At 41.5% G+C, this 21,261-nt stretch overlaps 1 protein-coding gene across 1 annotated transcript in view; it reads left to right on the top strand.

Annotated features, from left to right (window-relative positions):
- LOC109934432 (WD repeat-containing protein on Y chromosome-like) overlaps positions 1-21,261 on the top strand; it is a 120,651-nt gene that overhangs the window by 21,349 nt on the left and 78,041 nt on the right. Inside the window, exon 3 of the mRNA XM_048597915.1 lies at positions 19,752-19,805. Coding sequence (XP_048453872.1) covers positions 19,752-19,805 — 54 coding nt within the window. The remainder of the gene's footprint in view (positions 1-19,751; positions 19,806-21,261) is intronic.

The following is a 21,261-nucleotide window of genomic DNA, read 5'->3' as shown; positions in this document are numbered from 1 at the left end:
TTACTGCCCTAAAGAAATATTTTGGAGGACAGTCATATCTTCATGTCACATTTTAAAGTAACCATGATGTGGAGATGTTGGTGTTGGACTGGGGTGGACAGGGTCAAAAATCACACGACACCAGCTTATAATCCAACAGGTTTATTTGAAAATGCAAGCTTTTGGAGCATAGCTTCTTCCTCAGGCAAAGTGTGAGAGAGAGGGTATAAGACACAGAATTTATAAGCAGAAAGGTAACAACCTTAAAACTGGCCGTCTCTTGTTGAATCTTTAATCAGTTAGGAAAGAAACTACTAATTAAAATGCAAAATCCAGATTCCCTTCAAGTCATTGTCCCGAGATAATTAAAGGTTTTATCAATGGATACAAGAGGTGACATCTCAGGTCAGACCATGCATTTTAGCTGTGAGGTCTTGTTTAGAATCTGTGTATGTTTTAAACTGGGGTCAAATTTTATTTTTTTGAGCAAAACAGAATGTATCTACAACTCCGCAGACACACATGAACACTCTTTTTCCCTCTCTCTCTGTCACATACACACACACACAGACACACATGAATTGTTTCATCCAAGATGTTTGTGTGTTTTGAGTTCAAGTTTGAGTGATAATTCAGGAAATGTGTCTAGAAGCTAGAAAGGTAGGCAGTCTTTTAAGAATTAGGCTGGAGAGACCTCAACAAGAGAAAGGTTGCAGCCTGACAAAAGTGACAGACTAGCAAGGAAAGCAGCGAGCATTCTCAACAAAAGGACAGAATCAGAAATCTGTTTGATTGAGAAGTGTTTATAGCCATCAATACCTTAAAAGATAAAGCAGGAAGAGAGGCCAAACAACAAGAGCTAAAAGTTGGAGAGAATTTATGGCATATTCAGAGGTTTCAGAGAGAGGTAAACCTGCTCTGTCACACTGCTGGATCTCTGCAGAAACAATTTTACCAGACAGAACCTAGAAGATCAAGAATAGTTTGGTAATTAATGTTTTGGATGAATGCTTGGGTGATAAAGAGATCAGATTAGATTCCCCTGCAATAGGAGAGGTAATTTGAAACTTCCTGGTCAATTTGAAAAATGTCCATATTACAGTGGAGGAGGTTTTGGATGTCATAAAATGCATAAAAGTGTCTCATCCCTGTGGGAAGCTAAGGAAGTGTTGCTGGGCCCCTTGCTGAGATATTTGTATCGTTGATAGCCACAGGTGAGATTCTAGAAGACTGGAGGTTGGCTAACATGGTGCTACTATTTAAGAAAGGTGGTAACGAAAAGCCAGGGAACAATAGACCAGTGAACTTGACATTAGTGATGGGCAAGTTGTTGGAGATAATCTTGAGGGACAGGATTTACATGTATTTGGAAAGACAAGGACTGATTAGGGATAGTCAATATGGCTTTGTGTGTGGGAAATTGTGTCTCACTAATTTGATTAAGATTTTTGAAGAAGTAACAAAGAGGATTGATGAGGCCAAAGCAGTGGATGTGATCTAAATGGACTTCAGTAAGACCTTTGACAAGATAGCAAGGTTAGATCACATCAAATAGAGGGAGAACTAGCCATTTGGATACAAGATAACAAGGTGTAGAGCTGGATGAACACAGCAGGCCAAGCAGCATCATAGGAGCAGGAAGGCTGACGTTTCGGGCCTAGACCCTTTATACAAGAACTGGCTTGAAGGTCGAAGACAGAGGGTGGTGGTGGAGGGTTGCTTTTCAGACTGGAGACCTATGACCATTGGTGTGCCCCAAGGATTGATGCTTGGTCCACTGCTTCTCATCATTTATATAAATGATGTGGATATGAACTTAGGAGGTATGGTTGGTAAGTTTGCAGATGACTCCCAAATTGGAGGTGTAGTGGACAGTGAAGAAGGTTACCTCCGAGTACAATGGGATCTTGATCAGATGGGCCTTTGGACCAAGGAGTGGCAGATAGAATTTAATTTAGATAAATATGAGGTGCTGCATTTTGGAAAGGAAATCAGGGCAGGACTTAGATACTTAATGGTAAGGTCCTGGGGAGTGTTGCTGAACAAGGAGACCTTGGAGTGCAGGTTCATAGTTTCTTGAAAATGGAGTCACAGGTAGATAGGATAGTGAAGAAGGTGTTTGGTCTGATTGTCTTTATCGGTCAGTGCATTGAGTATATGAGTTGGGAGGTCATGTTGCAGCTGTACAAGATATTGGATAGGCTACTATTGGATACTGCGTGCAATTCTGGTCTTCCTGCTATTGTGAAACTTGAAAGGGTTTAGAAATGATTTACAAGGATGTTGTCAGGGCTGGAGGGTTTGTACTAAAGGAAAATGCTGAATAGGCTGGGGCTATTTTCCCTGGAGCATCGGAGGCTGAGGGGTGACGTTATAGAGGTTTATAAAATCATGAGGGGAATGGATGGGGTAAATAGACAAGGTCTTCTCCTTGGGGTTGGTGAGTCCAAAACTAGAGGCCATAGGTTTAAGGTGCAAGGGGAAAGATTTAAAAGGGGCAACATTTTCATGCAGAAGATGGTGTGTGTATGGGAGCGGCTGTCAGAGCAAGTAGTGGAGGCTGGTACAATAACAGCGTTTAAAAGACATCTGGATGGATATATGAATAGGAAGGGTTTAGTGTTATATAAACCAAATGCTGACAACTGGGATTAGATTAATTTAGGATATCTGGTCAGCATGGATGAGTTGGGCCAAAGGGTCTGTTTCCGTGCCGTATATCTCAATGAGTCTAGGACTCTAACTTAGCTAACTATTTGTGAAGGTGCATATCCACAGATAGAAAAGCTGTTTTCCTGCAGGATGACCTGCCTTAGAAAAGGTTTCTCCAGCTTCCAAAGGTAGCATCAGAAGTGGAATGGAAACTCAAAAGTATAAATAAATGTGTTTATGGATTAACTGTGCTTCCCAGGTATGGTACTTTTGTATTAAAACATTTTGTATTTATTCAATAGCACTTTTAGATTTTGTTAGAATAACATTCTTAAAACATAAAATCTTATTGTCATCCTTTCAACTGGAAGTTTGAATTTCTTAAAGGTATCAGTCTGTATTGGGATTGTAACACTTCAATATCAACCATTTTTAAAAATCTTTTAGATTCGACAGGCAGTTCGGATAGATCTACTGACTAATAATCAGCAGGATTTCGAGTGTGCTGTGATAACCCCATGATGCATTCACCTTTGAGCATGTATCTGTGGCTTTTGTTAATTCAGGAAAGTGCTTCTGATCTCGTCATACATTCTGGTTTGAAAACAACTGATTGAGGAGATCAGTCTGAGCTGGAATTCCCTTTTTTTGCCAGTAGACTTAAAAATAGCAACACTGCAGATAAATCAATAGGAATACATTTATTTTTCAAGAAGGTTTTGGTATCTCAGTTTATCCATAAATTGCATATAAGTAGAATTTCTTAATGCAGTGATTATAATAAGGTCAGCCGGCTGGATCTCATAGAATATGAGTTCCCTGATTAGAGCCATTAATCTGGTCCAATTAGGGAGCCGTGGCTGACATAAACGGGTGAATATCAGAGATATTGAGTTGCTGAATTACTTAGTGAGGGGCTGTGTTAATGTCAAAAGCTCTGCATTTGTAAATAAAGGGTAAATGTTGATGGAATGCCGGCCTCTGATGGGTTATTTCACTTGGCTTGTCCTGTGGAGAATGGCATGCTAGATTTCACTGCCTCGGGCTTAAGCTCTGGAATTCCTCACATTAATGTCTCTCCCTCTTCACCTTCCTCTGTTCCATTTAAATGCCCCCTGAAAATCTATGCCCTTGACTAAGCTTTTGGTGACCAATCCTGACATCTCATGTGACTCAGTTACATCATTTGGTCACTCATGTTGAGAGATTTTGCTATGTTTTTGGCCCTATGTAAAAGCAAGTTGTTAAGCCACTCCCTTGTGCATTGGACGGTGCAGTTGCTGACTGAACCACTGGGAGAGATGTTCCCAGTGTCATTACCGCATAACAGTCAATTTACTGTTGTTACTGCTAGAAAGCAAATTGTTCCAAACACAGAAATCTGAGACACAGGCTTTAATTCTAACTTGTATTTTGGAATACATTTTATGTTGTGAAATGAGACAGCAGAGCTTTTTGTTCACCAGAAACAAACCCATTAATTAGGAAACCAGATGTACAGAAAATAAACAAGGTTCCTTGAAAGACATTGGCATTGGTAGCGATGTGACAAATGGTTCTGATGATGAGTACTGTTCATTATATCTGCTTTTTGTGCACAGCAACCATGTGTATCATGTATATGGACTTATAATTGAGCACAGCAGTCTGTGTGAGTGCTTGCAGGGGGAGACTTGCCATAGCAAGAATCCTGCTGATTGTGAATGTATAATTTATAACTAGCTGGAATATGGCAGGTTTGCAGGCAGCCAGATGATTAGAAGCTTCAAAGGATAAGACATAATCTAATCACAGAACTTTTACAAGCATGCAGGTAAGGAAAATACAATAATGTAAAGTAACTTGATTGTATATTGGAAATTAAAATGATGGAATTAAATAATTGTAGATAAGAGTGTGCAAAATATTGCAAGGTCGTTCAGATTTAGGTGTTTATATAGTTGGAAATGGTGTGTTATTAGGTGCATAGTAAGTAATGGATTTCATTGAAATGTTGCACTAATTTGTTGTTTTTAAATAGCTATCCTTCCAATAGCATGAAAAATAAAATTAGAGCTTTCTAGACAGAGATTATTTAATGACCATTTTCTTGTATGGTAATAAGATGCAACTTCTATCAGCACCAATTGTAGGGAATTTTTAATGGTTTTGTTATTGCTTATTCACTGTATCCATTCCCTACAGTTTTATTTAGCATGAGTTTTACATGGTTCAATGATCTGTCAACTATCAACACTTAAAACTGATCTGCCTACGCTATTAATGATTAGCTGTTTTTGTGTCAATGATTCTTCAGGGATTTGCAAGTAATGTTCTTCCTGTGGACTAATGCTTAATAAACTTCAGCCTGTCTTTCAAACCATTTTTCTCCCAACTCTCCACCATAATTTACCCAGCCTTTTCTTTTCTGGAAGTTAAAATTGTATAACCAAAGCATAAGGAAGTGTTAGAATCAGTAAGTGTTTGTTTAAAAGTTTTATCAAGAGAAATGATGGAAAAGCAAATTATTTTTGTGTGAGCAATAATTTATTTTGGGTGTCTGTAGTTTTAAGGATAAGCGTGAGCTATATAATCAAATGTTGCAGAGAGCTGATTTTGAGCACATTGCTCAACAATTATAAAACACATAGATTTCTTTAATGGACAATGCAAACAGCTAGTGACAAAGACTTCTGGAATTGAGCATCAGAGTAAAGTGAAGGTGTTCGTTTCCTGATGCTGTCCGATTAAAATCACAGATTTCTGTCGTGAGGTGTGTTGTGGAGGCTAGACTAGATTGAGTTGGAATAGATACAACAATGTATCAACTCACTGACTGCTGGCAGTAAATTGACGCCACACTACCAGTCACTAAGATAAGTTTATCTGAAAACATGTTGTCTCCAGTTAACTGAAATAGTTGGATCTTCTGGTCAGTTTCAATGCTGATTGTATTGACCCTGCCTGTGTGAGTTTCTATATTCAGGTAAGTTTTTAAAAGTTTAAGCCTTTCAGTGAGTGAGGAGCTGGTGGAGGTATAGTCGTGTTGGAACTCAAGTGGTACTTGATGGGAGAAATCAGTCAGGTCAGGTTGGGCAGAGGTGGGAATCTCGTTGGACCATGTAAGGAGGGGGTGTAGTTAGGCTGGGGTGCTGAATGGGGGCATGGTGTGTGGTGCGTTGTGGTGCTCAGTTCACTGATGCTCGCTGATCATTGAGTTACACCTTGCATTCAGTTGTATAACATTAACTCTGAGATATTTGCAGGAGGTCCTGTGCAGTGGAAATCCGCTCATGCATAGTTGAAATCTCGTGTACAATCTCAGAGCATTTCTATGTTAGGAATTCTCCAGGATGCCAATGTGAATATCCCAAGCACAGTCCATTTTTCAACAACACAGATAGCAGGCAATTTCTGAACATAGTAACCTTCTTAGCAAATATACAACAATATAATCATGGAGAATCTTTTCTTTATATTTGAGGAGTTTCAACCAGCCAACTGAATTCTATTGACTTATTAGTCAGTTGGTTATCAAAATTTAATTTTATTTATTCATGGGCTGTGGGCTTTGCTGTCTGAGCCAGCATTTATTGCCCGCCCTTAATTGTCCTGAAGAAGATGGTAGTGAGCTGACATCTTGAACCATTGCTGGCTTTTGGGTCTAAGAACACCCACAGTGCTGTTAGGAAGGGAGTTCCAGGATTTTGACCCAGTGACAGGGAACAAATGGCAATATAGTTCCAGTCAGGTTCTGGTTTGTGTATCTCACTTGGAAAACATCTTTTTGTTGTGTACTTGATACCATATCGAGTTTGACATCAAAACAGACTGATCATGGAAAAGGTAGAGTCAAGAACTGTCTTCACACTTAAACGTCAACTTCACAGTATTTATTACACTTTCACCTGACTGCTATTATACATGTGACCATATAACAGACTCTGACAGACTCATAGAGATCTATAGCACAGAAAAAGCCCCTTTGCCCATTGTGTCCATGCTAATCAAAAACAACAATTGTAATTGTAATTATATTAAATAAAAACTAATCCATCTTTGCATATTCATTCGTATAAGCTCTGTTTCATTCAGACTTGCACAGTCCAGTATGCCTTCTAGTGAGCTTCTTCCAGAGTGTTCTAACTCTGCCCACACTGGTATTCACATTAGGTTATGCAGCATCATGACATCACCACAAGTTTGCTCCAGGGTCCTAATCCCTCCAACAAGAAAGATGGTGTGTGGTTTAGAAGGGAATTCTCATTGGCAGAGTTCCCATGCATCTGCTTTACTTGTCCTTCTAGGGTGTTAGAGATTGGGGATTAGGAGCTGCTGAAGGAGCTTTGCGAGTCGTTTCAGTGCAGCCAATAGGTGGCACATGTTGCTGTCACTCTGCATCATTGCTGGAGGGAGTGAAGTTTAAGGAGTTAGATGGGATGCTAACCAGGCTGACTGCTTTGTCCTGGATTGTGTTGAGCTTCTTGCGCATTGTTGGTGTTGCACTCATTCAGGCAATTGAAGAGTATTCTACCATACAGCTGACAATAAGCTATATACTGCAAACAAAAATTAATCCTATAAGTGGCTATTAAGTTTTACAAACAAATATGAACTTTGAAAGTCAATTTTTGTTTGTTAACTTTATTTCCTTAACACTTAAGTATAGAAACCATATTTATTACAAATATTGATTTTGTTGTAACAAAAATTAGAGACGCTTTAATGTTACTTAGATTTACTTGATTTTAATTTTATCTCCCCAGATCTGATTAGATCATAGAACATAGAACAGTACAGCACAGTACAGGCCCTTCGGCCCACGATGTTGTGTTGACCTATTATCCTACTCTAAGATCAAACTAACCTGCATACCCTACATTTTACTATCATCCATGTGCTATCTAAGAGTCGCTTAAATGTCCCTAATTAATGCCCCAGATTAATTAATTAAGCGCTCCCTAAGTTTATTATGTAAGGTAAATATATCACTTCAAGACTTAGATATATAATAAATGATAAGATCACATGGGTTTAAGGGTGATCTGTTAACTTGGAGAGAGGATTGGCTTCCAATAGAAAAGCAGAGTGTCAGGATAACTGGGTCTTTTTCTGGTTGGCAGAATGTAACTAGTGAGATGCTATAGGGTTTGGTCTTTGGGGCCCCCAACTATTTGTGATCTGTGCTAATGACCTGAATGCAGGGATAGAGTATACTATAGTGAGATTTGCAGATGAGTGGAGGAGTAAGTTGCAATGAAGAAATAAGAAATTTACAAATGGATTTGGAAAGGTCAGGTGAATGGGCCAAAGTTTGACAGATGGAGTTTTTTAACTTGGATAAGTGTGAGGTTATCCATGTTGGTCAGAGGAATAGAAAGACATCTTACTTTCTAAATGAGAAGATCCTCAGAGTTTTTTGGTGCACAGAAATCTGGGTGTCCTTATGGATGAATCAAAAACTATGATGCATCTACAACCGGTAGTAATGAAGGCAAGTGGAAATTTGGCTAAAGGAATAGAGTATAAAAGCAGGGATGTATTGCTGCAACACTACAAGGCATTAGTGTGACTGTATCTGGAGTATTGCACACAATGTTCGGGTCCTTACTTGAGGAGGGATGTAGTTGCATTGGAGGCAGTTCAGAAGAGGTTCACCAGATTGACTCCAGAGATGAGGGGTTTTTCTTGTGAACAGGGATTTAGCAGTTTAGACATACAGTCTCTGGTATTTTGAAAAATGAAAGGAGATCTAATTGAGGTATACAAGGTGCTAAAAGGGTTTGATAAAATAGATGTGGAAAGGATGTTTCCTCATGGAGCATTCTGGAACAAGATATCATAGTTTTAAGATAAGAGGTAGCAGATTTAAAACAGAGATGAAGAGAAATCACTTCTTTCAAAGGATCATGAATCTGTAGAATTCATCACTCCAGTGTTTGGCTGATGCTGGGACATGGAGTAAATTTATGGAGGAGATAGACATATTTTTAATGGATTGAAGGCTTATGCAGAGCAGTCAGGAAAGTGGAGTTGAGGCCAAGATGAGACCAACCATAATCATATGAAATGGCAGAACAGGCTCAAGGAAGTAAACTGCCTACTCCTGCTTCTAGTTCTTATGTTCTAATAAATGAAATATTTAGCTATAATTCCTCAGGTTCCACTTTTGACCTGATATTGTGGTTTCAGATTCAGAATTTATTTTCAAAGGATTCCCTATGTTGCAAAGAGGCCACTTCTTTAAGACTCTCTTCAGACTTTAAATGTCACTCCAGTTGGGTCCCTCCCTGTCATGTCCTCCTGACTTATCTTCTCATATTTGACACATGATGACAGCTTTAACCTGTTGGTAAATGCCCAGTTAATTAAGTACAGGTATATTTATGTTGTAAATCAGTTAAGTTGGAATGGATTGCTGTGCTGCTACCACCTCTGTGCCTTCAGTGAGCTCAACTGAATTGTGCATTATTACATGTGCAACCTGGTGAAGGAGGAAATAACTCTAATGTAATGTAATTAAAAGACCTTCTGGTCTGTCCACTCACAGATGACAGAGAGCATGTATGTGATATTTACTGCAACATCAGGAGGCAAAAGGGACCTGACACTGTGGGTACTGGTGTGTATGAGGCATGATAATGGCGTGGAGGGATGGGGGTTCAGGAAAACTGGGCAGCCATGCTGGAGAAATTCCTTAACTGTGACTTGCCATCAGGAGCTTGCACTGATGGCAGAACCAGTTGTGGGCAGACATACTAACAAAAGGGGTCAAGAAACAAAGTTGCACATTCAAATATGATGCTAAGAGCCGTTTTAACAAGCTATTGACATTTTGCAAGCAGCAGATTCCTAATCCCCTCCAATCCATGTCCTCAGTAAGTGGAGAGACTGCCAGTTGAATTCAGGTGGCCTCCCAGTGTCAACCCACAGGACAAGTATTTTTTCAAAGAAAGGAATGTAGCCCCAGCTATTTACCCAAAGGCACTTCCTGTCCAAGACCAGAGTTACATTTTGTGAGATGTCTGTGACCGATTTGCTATGCCAACCTGCATGCTCTCTGGGGTGGCAGGTCTCGGATCCAGATGGCTGTGCTGAACAGGATGGCAACTGTGACAACAGCAATGTAATCAGCTTTTTTCATTCACTTGTGGGAGGTGGGCATCACTGGCTGGCCATCAATTAGTGCCCATCCCTAGTTGCCCTTGAGAAGTTGGTGGGGAGCTGCCTTCTTGAACTGCTGCAGTCCACGTGCTGTAGGTTGACCCTTTGGGGCGGCACGGTGGCACAATGGTTAGCACTGCTGCCTCACAGCACCAGGGACCCAGGTTCAATTCCAGCCTCAGGCAACTGTCTATGTGGAGTTTGCATATTCTCCCCGTGTCTGTGTGGGTTTCCTCTGGGTGCTCCAGTTTCCTCCCACAGTCCAAAGGTGTGCAGGTTAGGTGGATTGGCCATGCTAAATTGCCCATAGTGCTCAGGGAGGTAGAGGGTGTATATTAGGTGGGTCATAGGGGGATGGGTCTGGGTGGGATGCTCTGAAGTTCGGTGTGGACTTGTTGGGCCAAAGGGCCTGTTTCCACACTGTAGGGATTCTATGACCCATAATACCCTCAGGGAGGAAATTCTAGGATTTTGATCCAGTGACAGTGAAGGAACGGCAATATATGTCCAAGTTAGGATGGTGAATGGCTCGGAGTAGAACTTGCAGGTGCTAGCGTTCTACTGTATCTGCTGCCCTTGTTCTTTTAGATGGAAGTGGTTGTGGGTTTCAAAGGTGTGGTCTAATAGTAGATAGTAGATTGTAGATATTAGCAGCAGTGTGTACCTAGTGTCGGTGATGGAGGGGGTGGATGCTTGTGGATGTGATGCCAATCAACTGGGCAGCTTTGTTCTGGATTGTGTCAAGTTTCTTGAGTGTTGTTGGAACTGCACGCATCCACACAAGTGGGGAGTATATGGAAAGGCTTTGGGGAGTTAGGAGGTGAGTTGCTCGCCGCAGTATTCCCAGCCTCTGACCCGCTGTTGTGGCCAATGTATTTTTGTGGCAAATCAAGTTGACTTTCTGGTGAATGGTAACCACAAGGATGTTGATAGGGGAGATTCAGTGATGGCAACACCATTGAATGGACTTCTTCAGTATTTAAAGAGTCATAAATGATGCTGAACATTGTGCAATCATTGGCAGACATCTCCACTTATGACCTTATGATGGAGGGAAGGTCGTTGATGAAGCGGCTGAAGATGGCTGAACCTAGGGCACTACCCTGAGTAACTTCTGCAGAGATGTTCTGGAGCTGAGATGATTGGCCTCCAACAACCACAACCATCTTCCTTTGTGCCAGGTGTGACTCCAACCAGTGGAGAGGTTACCCTCAATACCCATTGATTCCGGTTTTGCTATGGCTCCTTGATGTCAAGGACTGTCACTCACACCTCACGTCTGGAATTCAGCTCTTTTGTCCATGTTTGAACCAGAGCTGTAATGATATCAGGAGCTGAGTGGCCCTGGTGAAACCCAAACTGGGCATCACTGAGCAAGTTATTTCTGAGCAGGTGCTGCTTGATAGTACTTTTGATGACACCTTCCATCACTTTACTGATGATCAAGAGTAGACTGATGGGACAGTAATGGGTCCAGGACATACCTGGGCAATTTTCCACATTGTGGAGTAGATGCCAGTGTTGTAACTGTACTGAAAGAACTTGTCCAGGTGAGCGGCAACTTTTGGAGCACAAGTCTTCAGCACTGTTGTCAGAATTTTGTCAGGACCCATAGCCTTTGCAGTATCCAATGCTTCCAACAGTTTTGTGAAATCACATGCAGTGAATCAAAGTGGCTGAAGACTGGTATCTTTGATGCTGGGGACCACTGGAGGAGGCCAAGATGAATCATCCACTTAGCACTTCTGGCTGCAGATTGCTGCGAATGCTTCAGCCTTATCTTTTGCGTTGATGTGCTGGGCTCTTCCATCATTGAGGATGGGGATATTTCTCGGGCCCTTCTCCTCCAGTAAGTTGTTTAGTTGTCAACCACCATTTACGACTGGATGTGGCAAGACTGCAGAGCTTAGATCTGATCCGTTGGTTGTGGGACTGCTTAGCTCTGTCTGTCACTTACTGCTTTTGCTGCTTGGCATATAGATAGTCCTGTTTGGGAGCTTCACCAGGTTGATACTTCGTTCTTTGGTATGCCTGGTACTGCTCCTGGCATGCCCACCTGCACTCCCCATTGACCCAGGGTTGATCCTCTGGCTTGATGGTAATGGCTGAGTAGTGGTCATGGGTTTAAGCAAAACAAGGTAAGGAAATCAGGTGAGTTTCAAGAAAAAGCAATGGAGCTTCAGTTCTCATTCATTCTCTTTCACTTGCTCAAAGCATGTTATTTTACACATTACACATATTTTGTGTTCTGTATTCTTCTCTCAGACATGAAGGGTTGCCAATCTTTTTTGTTTGAAGTGTTTATGCAGTATTTTATACACCTCAGTGTGAACTGGCTCATTATATAAGGGCATTGAATTTCCTATTGACATTTTCTCTGCTCAACCAGTGAAGAGATATCTTATTTATCTTGTTGCTAGGATACCTTTACTTGTTTGTACCGCTCTCACTGGAAGTTGTTAACTAGAACACCGCAGCCAACCCTTTTTGTAAAAAAAATCCTTTGATTTAAAATGCAGTGGCCGTGAAATGATGACCGAATTGGATCAGGCCATAGAGGATCAGGTGTTCTGCAGCTGTCTCCATGGCGGGCTATCCTGCTTGTGTTCTTATGTCAAGGATGAACAAAAGGGAAGTTTCCAGGCTATCATAGAATCCCCGCAGAGTGGATGCAGACCATTTGCCCCATTGAGTGCATACTGACCTTCTGAAGAGCATCCCACCCAGGACTCACCACCCCCCCACCCAATTACCCTGCTGGGTATTTGCTCGTTTACATCCTCGCTCAGCTTTGGAAAATTTGTACAAAAGTGGCTGTATTATTTACTTGGGAAAAGGCAGTTATTCCTGGAGGAAACAGATTGCACTCATGAGGAGGTCCACTTACTGCAGTGGAATTGGGAGATCTGAAGAGAATTTTCCCTCAGTGTTCCTCTATGCTGTTAGAATAGCCTCTGGTAGCAATCAGAAACCCTGCTGAACTCTGGCCCAGAGATCTGTTAGCCTTGCAAACTGGTTGCCATAAAAATTATCCCACTCCCAGGATTCTGGAGGAGGAGTTTGACCTGGGGTTAAAATGCATGGGATTTTCCTCCGCTGCATTTACGTTAATAAAATGACATCAAGAATTTTGGAACCAATGTGAAGGTTTATGAATAGAAAACAAGGATATCCACTTGAAACCAGCAGGTAGTAGTTTAAATACACAGATCAGTAGTACTGAAGACCTATGCTCCAGAATTACTGTGTGCTTAGCCACACTATTCCAGTACACTTGCAACACAATGTGGAACATTGGTTACATTTGTCCTATCTGCAAAAAGCAGGGTGAATCTGACTCGACTGAACACTGCCCCAAGTGTCTAATTTCAATCACTTGCAAAGTGATGGAAGGTGTCGTTGACAATCCTGTCAAGCAGTACTTACTCGACATTACCTGCTTACTGACCCTCATTTTGGGTTACAGTAGGCCCACCCACTTTCTGATGTAAGAACAACCTTGATTCAAACCTGAACAAAAGAGCTGAACTCAAGCCAGGAAGTGAGGTGACTGCTTTTGACTCTAGCTTTGCTACCACTCCCTGGTTACAGCTTGCAGCCTTGATGTCAATGAGGATCGAGAGGAAGTCTGTTGGCCGGTTGGAGTCTTACCTGGCACAGTGGGTGATGGCCGTGTTGTTGAACGTCAATCTTCTTGGCCATATGTCACGTTTGCAGGAATTCCTCAGGGTAGACTCTTAGACCCAATCATCTTCAACTGCTGCATGAATGACCTTCCCTCCATCATAATCTCAGAAGTGGGAATGTTCACAGTGCAATTATAAATCTTCAACACCATTCGTATCTCCCTCGCTGAAATAGTCCATGTCCAAATGTACCTAGCCCTCGTGGGTTGACAAGTGGTAAGAAGCTTTGCACCATTTTAGTGCCAAGCAATGACAATCTTCAACAAGAGAGAATCTAACTATTGCCAATTGGCATTGCCATTGTGAAATCCCCGCTCTCAACATCCTTGGGAGTACCATTGAAACTAAACTGAACCAGTCATATAAATATTGTCCACAAGTCTGGGAATTAAGCACCAAGTAACTTAGCACCTTACTCCACAAACCCTCTCAACTATCTACAAGATACAAGATAGGAGTGTGATGGAATGCTCTCCAGTGCCTCGATGAGTGTAGCTCCAACAATAGTCAAGAAAATTGATGCCATTCAGGACAAAGCAACCCACTTGACTGACACTTTTTCTAATCCCTTCAACATTCACTCCTCCACTACCAATGCATTGTGCCAGCCACGTGAATCATCTACAAGATGCACAAATACAACTTGCTAGGGTACGTCACGTAGCACCTTCCAAACCCACTACCATCTAGAAGGATAAGGGCAGCAGATACATAGTAATACACCACCTGCAAGTACCCCTCCAAACCACTAGCTGCCCTGATCTGGAAGTACATCGCCATTACTCAGCTACACTATGTTCAAATCCAGAAATTCCCTCCTAAACAACATGGTACATGTACCTACACCAAATGGACTGTGACGGTTCAAGATGCCAGCTCAGCACTACCCTCTTGAGAATAATTAGAGATGGACAATAAAATGCTAGCTTAACCATAAATATCCATATCCTATGTATAATTTTTAAGAAAACAACAAACCAATTCCACATTTGTCCTGAAGCATAACTTGTTGTTTATGAAAGAAAACCAGAAAGCCAAATATTTTCACAGACTCACAGAACTATTACAGCACAGAGACCATTCTGCCCATCATGCCTGCACTGGCTCATCGAACAAACATCATTACCCTGTGCCAAAATCCTACTTATTCCCACATCCATACACAATATGGATCATCCCCTGCCCTCTTGAATGCCTTAGTAGGTGCATGGTGACTTAATGGTTAGCAATGCTGCCTCACAGTGCCAGGGACCCAGGTTCAATTCCACCCTCAGGTGACTGTCTGTGTGGAGTTTACACATTGTTCCCTTGGGATGTGTAGGCTAGGTGGATTAGCCATGGTAAATTCAGTGTTGTGGGGGTTTGGGACTGGGTGGGATGCTCTTCGGAGGGTCTGTGCAGACTTGATGGGCTGAATAGCCTGCTCCCACATTATAGGGATTCTATGAATTGAACCTGCCTCTTCCACATTTCCAGGCAGTGCATTCCATGCCCTAATTTCATCTCATCATCCTTGCTTTTTTTGCACATTACTTTAAATCTATGCTGGCTCATTCTTGTTCTACCTCATTCTTTGACACTACAAAATTCAATACAAGAAGTATCTTTAACATTTTCTGCCAGTATCCACAGCAGCAACAAGTGTAATTGACAACTGTGTCATGGGAATGGGTTGCACAACACAGTTATTTCATTAGAAAATAAAAATGGAAAAAAAAACAGAAAGTTCTGGATGTACTTAGCAGATCAGAATGCACTACACAGTGAAGGTGAGCTTAATAACTTAACTAGCACCCATCAGAGTTCACGTGCATTTTTGGGTATTGTCCTTAACACTTCACTATTTCCGAACAAACATTTGCACTCGAAGTAGACTTTATGAAATGTAAGTCAATTCGGGTGGATTTCCGTGGAGGAGGTGAAAAGGTTGAATCAGGAAACACCCTGACCTCGCAATCCCATTTTCTTTTAAAATAAAAAATCATGTTCACATTATGGGGAGGCCGTGCAGAATGGAGATGGGACTATTCCACTAGGAGGCAGGTCTGAAACCATTACAAAGTCAGCTGGATAGCCTAACCAGTCCATTCAGATGCTTGCCTCCATTTACTGGCCCAGTTTTATAATAAATGTTAAACTTTCAAACTTTCCCACTTTACTAGCATAAAGACCAACCCCATGTCACGTCCCCCTGCCCTTGTCATATCCCTCATACCCTCCATTTTCTCCATTAATCCCTCTTTTCTCCCTTATGTTTCTCATGGCACATCTCTCTGTGAATCAGTTTGCCTGCAGAAATAACCGATCCACAGAGGACGCCATTTCCCTAGCCCTGCACGTCAGACTCCTGCTTGTTGACTGCAGCTCCTCCTTCAACACCATTATCCCCTCCAGACTAATCTCAAAACTGCATGACCTTGATTTCGACTCTGCCCTCTGCAACCGGATCCTCAGCTTTCTGACCCATAGGCCGCAATCAGTGAGGATAGGTAACTGCACCTCCTCCACAATAATACTCAACACTGGAGCCCCCCAGGGATATGTCTTCAGCCCCCTACTGTACTCCCTGTACACCTATAACTGTGTTACCAAATTCTAATCGAACGCCATCTACAATTTCGCTGACAACACCACCGTAATGGGATGGATATCTAACAATGACATGTCAAAATACAGAGGGGAGATAGAAGGCTTGGTGACGTGGTGCAATGAGAACAATCTGTCTCTCAATGTTGGCAAAACGAAAGAACTGATCATCGACTTCAGAAAGAAAGGAGGAGAACACGCTCCCATCTACACCAATGGAACTGAGGTTGAGAGAGTGCAGAGCATCAAGTTCCTCAAAGTGACGATAACTGATGACCTGTCCTGGACTTCCCATGTAAATGTGACAGTCAAGAAGGCACAACAATGCCTCTTCTTCCTCAGGCGGCTCAGGAAATTAGGCATGTCCATAAAGACCCTCACCAACTTCTACCGATGCACCACTGAAAGCACACTGTCTGGGTGCATAACGGCCTGGTATGGCAACTGCTCTGCCCAGGACCGTAGAAACTGCAGAAGGTGGTGTGCACAGCCCAGACCATCACGGAAGCCAAGCTTCCATCCTTGGGCTCTATTTATATGGCTCGCTGCTACGGAAAGACGGCCAACATCATCAAAGACCCATCGCACCCTGTTAATGACCTCCTACAACCTTTTCCGTCAGGCAGTAGATACAGAAGCCTGAAAACACGCACGATCAGGTTCAGGAACAGCTTCTTTATGGCTGTTATCAGACTGTTGAATGGACTCTAACCTCAAATAATGTAGCCTGCAATGTAACCTGTTTGCCTCTAAGTCTTTTTGAGCTGTGCATCCTTTGCTTGCTGTGATCTGCCTGTACTGCTCGTAAACAAAGTTTTTCACTGTATTTCGGTACATGTGACAATAAAACCAATCAATCAATCAATCCATAGCCATTCGCCAAATATCCACTACAGATAGAACTTGTGGGATTGAAATGATGATTTTTAAAAGAATTAAACTTGTAACAGTCTAATCAAGCTCTTAGTCAAACATGATTCTGGGAAAAAAAAAATTCTCATTTATACCATCCACTTAGTATTTTTAACTCCTTTCAAGTGGGTACATCTTCACTAGCTATGGTATATTATGGGTACATTCTGTTAGGACAAAGTCATAAACACTGCAGTCCTTTCAAAGGCAGAGCTTCACATCTGTTAGCATTCTTTGAACAGAGACTGTTTAATTGGCTTGGGCATTCACAGGATGGATGGCGGTGATATATCCAAGGAATTTTGATACGGACTGGTAGCTGGAACCAGGCGATCAGTGGTATGCCAAAAATTCCACTTTTCCTCGAAAGCTAGACATAAAGGCCCTAAACATTGGCTACTTCACCAGGCAGTCACTAACTGACAGTAAAGGTAAAAATGGCAACTCCCTTCTGTGGGCTGGTGTCCGCTAATATAATAACTTGCGGCTGCAGTGATTTTTTTGGCAGCGGCATCAACATCAGAAAAACAACTCATCGGACTTGGAAGCTTCTTGTGTGGCATTTGTGGTACAACTTGCTTTTCCTAAATTGGCCTCTCCAGCCATTAGCAAGACACTTCATCTGAAAGAGATTACTTACTACTTGTCTTTTGTAGATTGAAGGGTACAGATACCAGTCAGTTATAAAAAAAAACCATGCTTCACTAACCACATTAAAGACATAAATTGCAGCTTAAAACTATTAATCAAAATGTGAATGAAGACCATGTGCTGAGAAGTGGTTCTGGAGCTTTTGAAACTCAGCCAAGCATGCATAATAGGTTCAGCTGTAATTACAATTGCTGGCTAATGTAAACAGTGGAATCTATTGAAACTGAAAAATCCAGTTAAACTTTTTGTTTTCCTAAGCAAGGCCTTTCAACCAAAGTAGCCCAGGAGCAGGTGGGGCTTTTTTTTTCTCCAAGCAGAAGCTATTGATTTTTTTTTTCAATTTTAAAAGGTCTCTGGGCATTTAAATCACTTATTTCCACTAGAGATCACAAGCAGTGTTTTGCTCAGTTTTGAATCCATAAGAAGAGCACACTTGGCAACAGGAAAAGTACATTAATGCATTTCAATGCTGACACAATACTGATCACTGTAATGGTCAACTTACCTTTACAGAATTGAGTCATAAAATTAACTTCCATAGGAACAAAATATCTAATTTACAAAACAGCATTTAACTATTGAAACTAAAAGAACATACGTTTCCAATGCAAGCTTCTTTACAACAAGCCACAGCTCTTTTTGGTTCCATAGCTGATCCCTGCTCAGACTTCTCCCTGCTTGGCTTTTTCTGACCTGCATCCCAATGCTCCACTTGCTTCCATGCCCTCCTGATCATTTTCTCTATTTCCCTCACCCATCTGAGCACCCTACCTTTATGGTGAAGAGAAAATGTGGTCAAAACTCAGCTTAGGATCAAAGAGGGCACCAAGGCTAAGAGAGTGGCACAGCAGCAATGATATAAAGTTTCTGTGTGCTGAGGAAGAACATTTCCTTCACAGATACAAATGTGATAACATAGAAGAATGTTCAGCTTTTGGGTGGCAAGTAGTTTTTTAAAATCTATGTGTTCATTCCTTTCAGAAATGGGAGTTGCTTACATCAAGCACCATAGGTCTCTTGTGTAATGGGTTATTTGTAGCTATTTCTTAATCAACCTGTTCAGAGCTGTTATTACACACCCCTAGAGTAGGTGGGACTTGAACCCTGGTCTCCTGGCCCACAGGTAAGGATACTACCACTGCACTACAAGAGCCCATGGTTAGTTGTAAGTTGCAGCAGCAATTAATCTAAACCAGGACTTCCTGAAATGCAGTCAGCCCCAGGTGGGGTGGAATGCCGTGATTTTGGGGACCTGGCACTGGTTGCCAAGGAGTTCTGATCAAGTTTTATAAGAGCTGCGCTCCTGCTCCAATAAACTTCTGCTCTCTCAGAAGTCCTGCTGCACTCTTACAGTTCTCAGTAAAGGTCATGACCATTTTCAAGGCTCAATATTGGGTCATACCAGGGAAGAAAATTTGGCAAGTACTAACCTAAAGAACAACAAAGCGAAAAGCATGAAGCAACTTCATGGCTTTTGCTGAGCAGAAATGGGACAATTATTCCCCAAAAATGATGGGAACAAATTTTTCTGAAGAAGGATCTATGCCCGAAACATCAGCTTTCCTGCTCCTCTGATGCTGCTTGGCCTGCTGTGTTCATCCAGCTCTACACCTTGTTATCCCAGATTCTCCAGCATCTGCAGTTCTTAATATCTCGGGAACAAATTGTTCTCTTGTTTCTGCTCACGATCTTGATGTTTAGAAATTTTGCTTGCATAGGAGACTTCTTTGTTTCAGGCTGAAGCCTACGGCAATGTGCAAAGCAGGATTCCATAGGCTGGAATCTTCTGCTTTTGTCAGGTATCTTGCATGCTTTCTGAAAATGTAGTGAGACTCCCAAGCTGACTTATCAGACTACGGCCTAACATATCTTCCTCCAAATAGGCAGCATCGGAGATCAGTGACAGACCTTTCTCCAAAATCAAGTCTCTAATGCCTTTTTAAAGAAATAAATCCACCCTCCTTATTCAATACAGCCTGCATATGACACCAGACCCACAACAATGTGTGCTCTGAAATGCCCTAATAATCAACTCAGTTATGTATGGATCAGCAATAAATCTGGTCTTACCCACACCTGATGCATGAATTTTTAACAAAATGCTAATAGTACATAAATCACAATTGCTTGTTTTATTTACAGATTGAACAGCAAGTGTCCCTGGAACATCTGAAGAGTATCCAGGCTGCCTTTGAGGTCAGTTTTCCTCATTCACAATCTAACATGCTATCCTGGATCCTAATGATTCAAGTAAAGCTTAAGTGAAAGGTGTATTGTGGAATAGATGAATGTTCACTTAATTACAGTCTAGTGAAGGAAAATAAGAATCTTCTGCAATAATTACAGCATATAAAACTAAAGTAAAATATTCTCATGGCCATTATTATTCCTTCAAATAACATATCAGCACTTAGTAACTCAAAGTTATTAAGAATGTAGAGTTAATCAAGACTCATTAAGATTGATATTTACTGTTAGGGTTAACAAGAGATCACAGCCTCCAGTATGGTATCTTACCATTGTTAATCTAGCCAGCCCCATTTCATCCAAGTATTGGTCTGTTTCAGGCAAGAGATCCTTATTAGTTCGAAAATGAGGATCCCATAACATAAATAGGAGTCCACTTACTATTTTTGGTCTGAACCTGCACCATACACATTGCAATCAATTCCACAAGTGATGGAGCTGAGGACATGTGAAAGGCTAGTGTTGAATTATATTAAGATATGCATAAATAATCTGGGCTGTACTTGAAGAGGGATACCCGCACTCCATAATCATGCTGTCCACTCTACAACTTGCTTTGCTATTCCCCATTCTGGCCTGATCTTGAGACTTCCTTGAACTGCATCAGAATGGCTGTTTGGAAGCTTTTTCTTTCTGAAATGACAAACAGAGAATTAACTCAGTCAGGACAATCATTCAGTTATAAGATAACAAGGTGTGGAGCTGGATGAACACAGCAGGCCAAGCAGCTTCAGAGGAGCAGGAAAGCTGACGTTTCGGGTCTGGACCCTTCTTCAGAAAACCTAAAGTTATAACCTGTCTTTAGCCCTGAATTGCACTCAGTGGTTACCATCACACACTAAAGGAGAGATTGTTCTAGGAAAATGATACAACTATTGAAAACTGTGGGAGGTTCAGATGACATGGCTGTCTACAAGTCGTTTTTAGATATTAATTAGGATTAAAAAGCCATAACTCTAGTATCACAGAGACAGAAAAGTAGAAGACAATAATCTTGTGATGTCTTTTGATCACTGCTCCAGTGTTTCACAGATTAACATGGATGGCTTTAGACTGCAGTCAGTTCAATGTCAAAACATCAAGGGACCAAATACCATGCCTGGACTTTTTATAGGCAATTTGTCTGGACTGTGCTGTGATTACCTCTGTATAAATACCAGGTCGCACCTACATCATGACCCACCCAAAGTTTTCAAAATCAGGAAGAAATCTTAATTTAAAATAGCAGTGGTGGGTACCAACTAGAGGCACATCTTATTAAATGAAATTAAATATTATGATTAGGTCAGCAAACAATTTAACCACAGAGATAACAAGGTGTAGAACTGGATGAACACAGCAGGCCAGACAGCATCAGAGGAGCAGGAAAGCTGACGTTTCGGGTCTGGACCCTTCTTCAGAATGA

The sequence above is a fragment of the Rhincodon typus genome, chromosome 6 (genome assembly GCF_021869965.1).
Source record: "Rhincodon typus isolate 14 chromosome 6, sRhiTyp1.1, whole genome shotgun sequence".
NCBI classification, from domain to species: Eukaryota; Metazoa; Chordata; class Chondrichthyes; order Orectolobiformes; family Rhincodontidae; genus Rhincodon; species Rhincodon typus.
The sequence above is the reverse complement of the archived record's forward strand: the minus strand, read 5'-3'. Positions and strand labels throughout refer to the sequence as shown.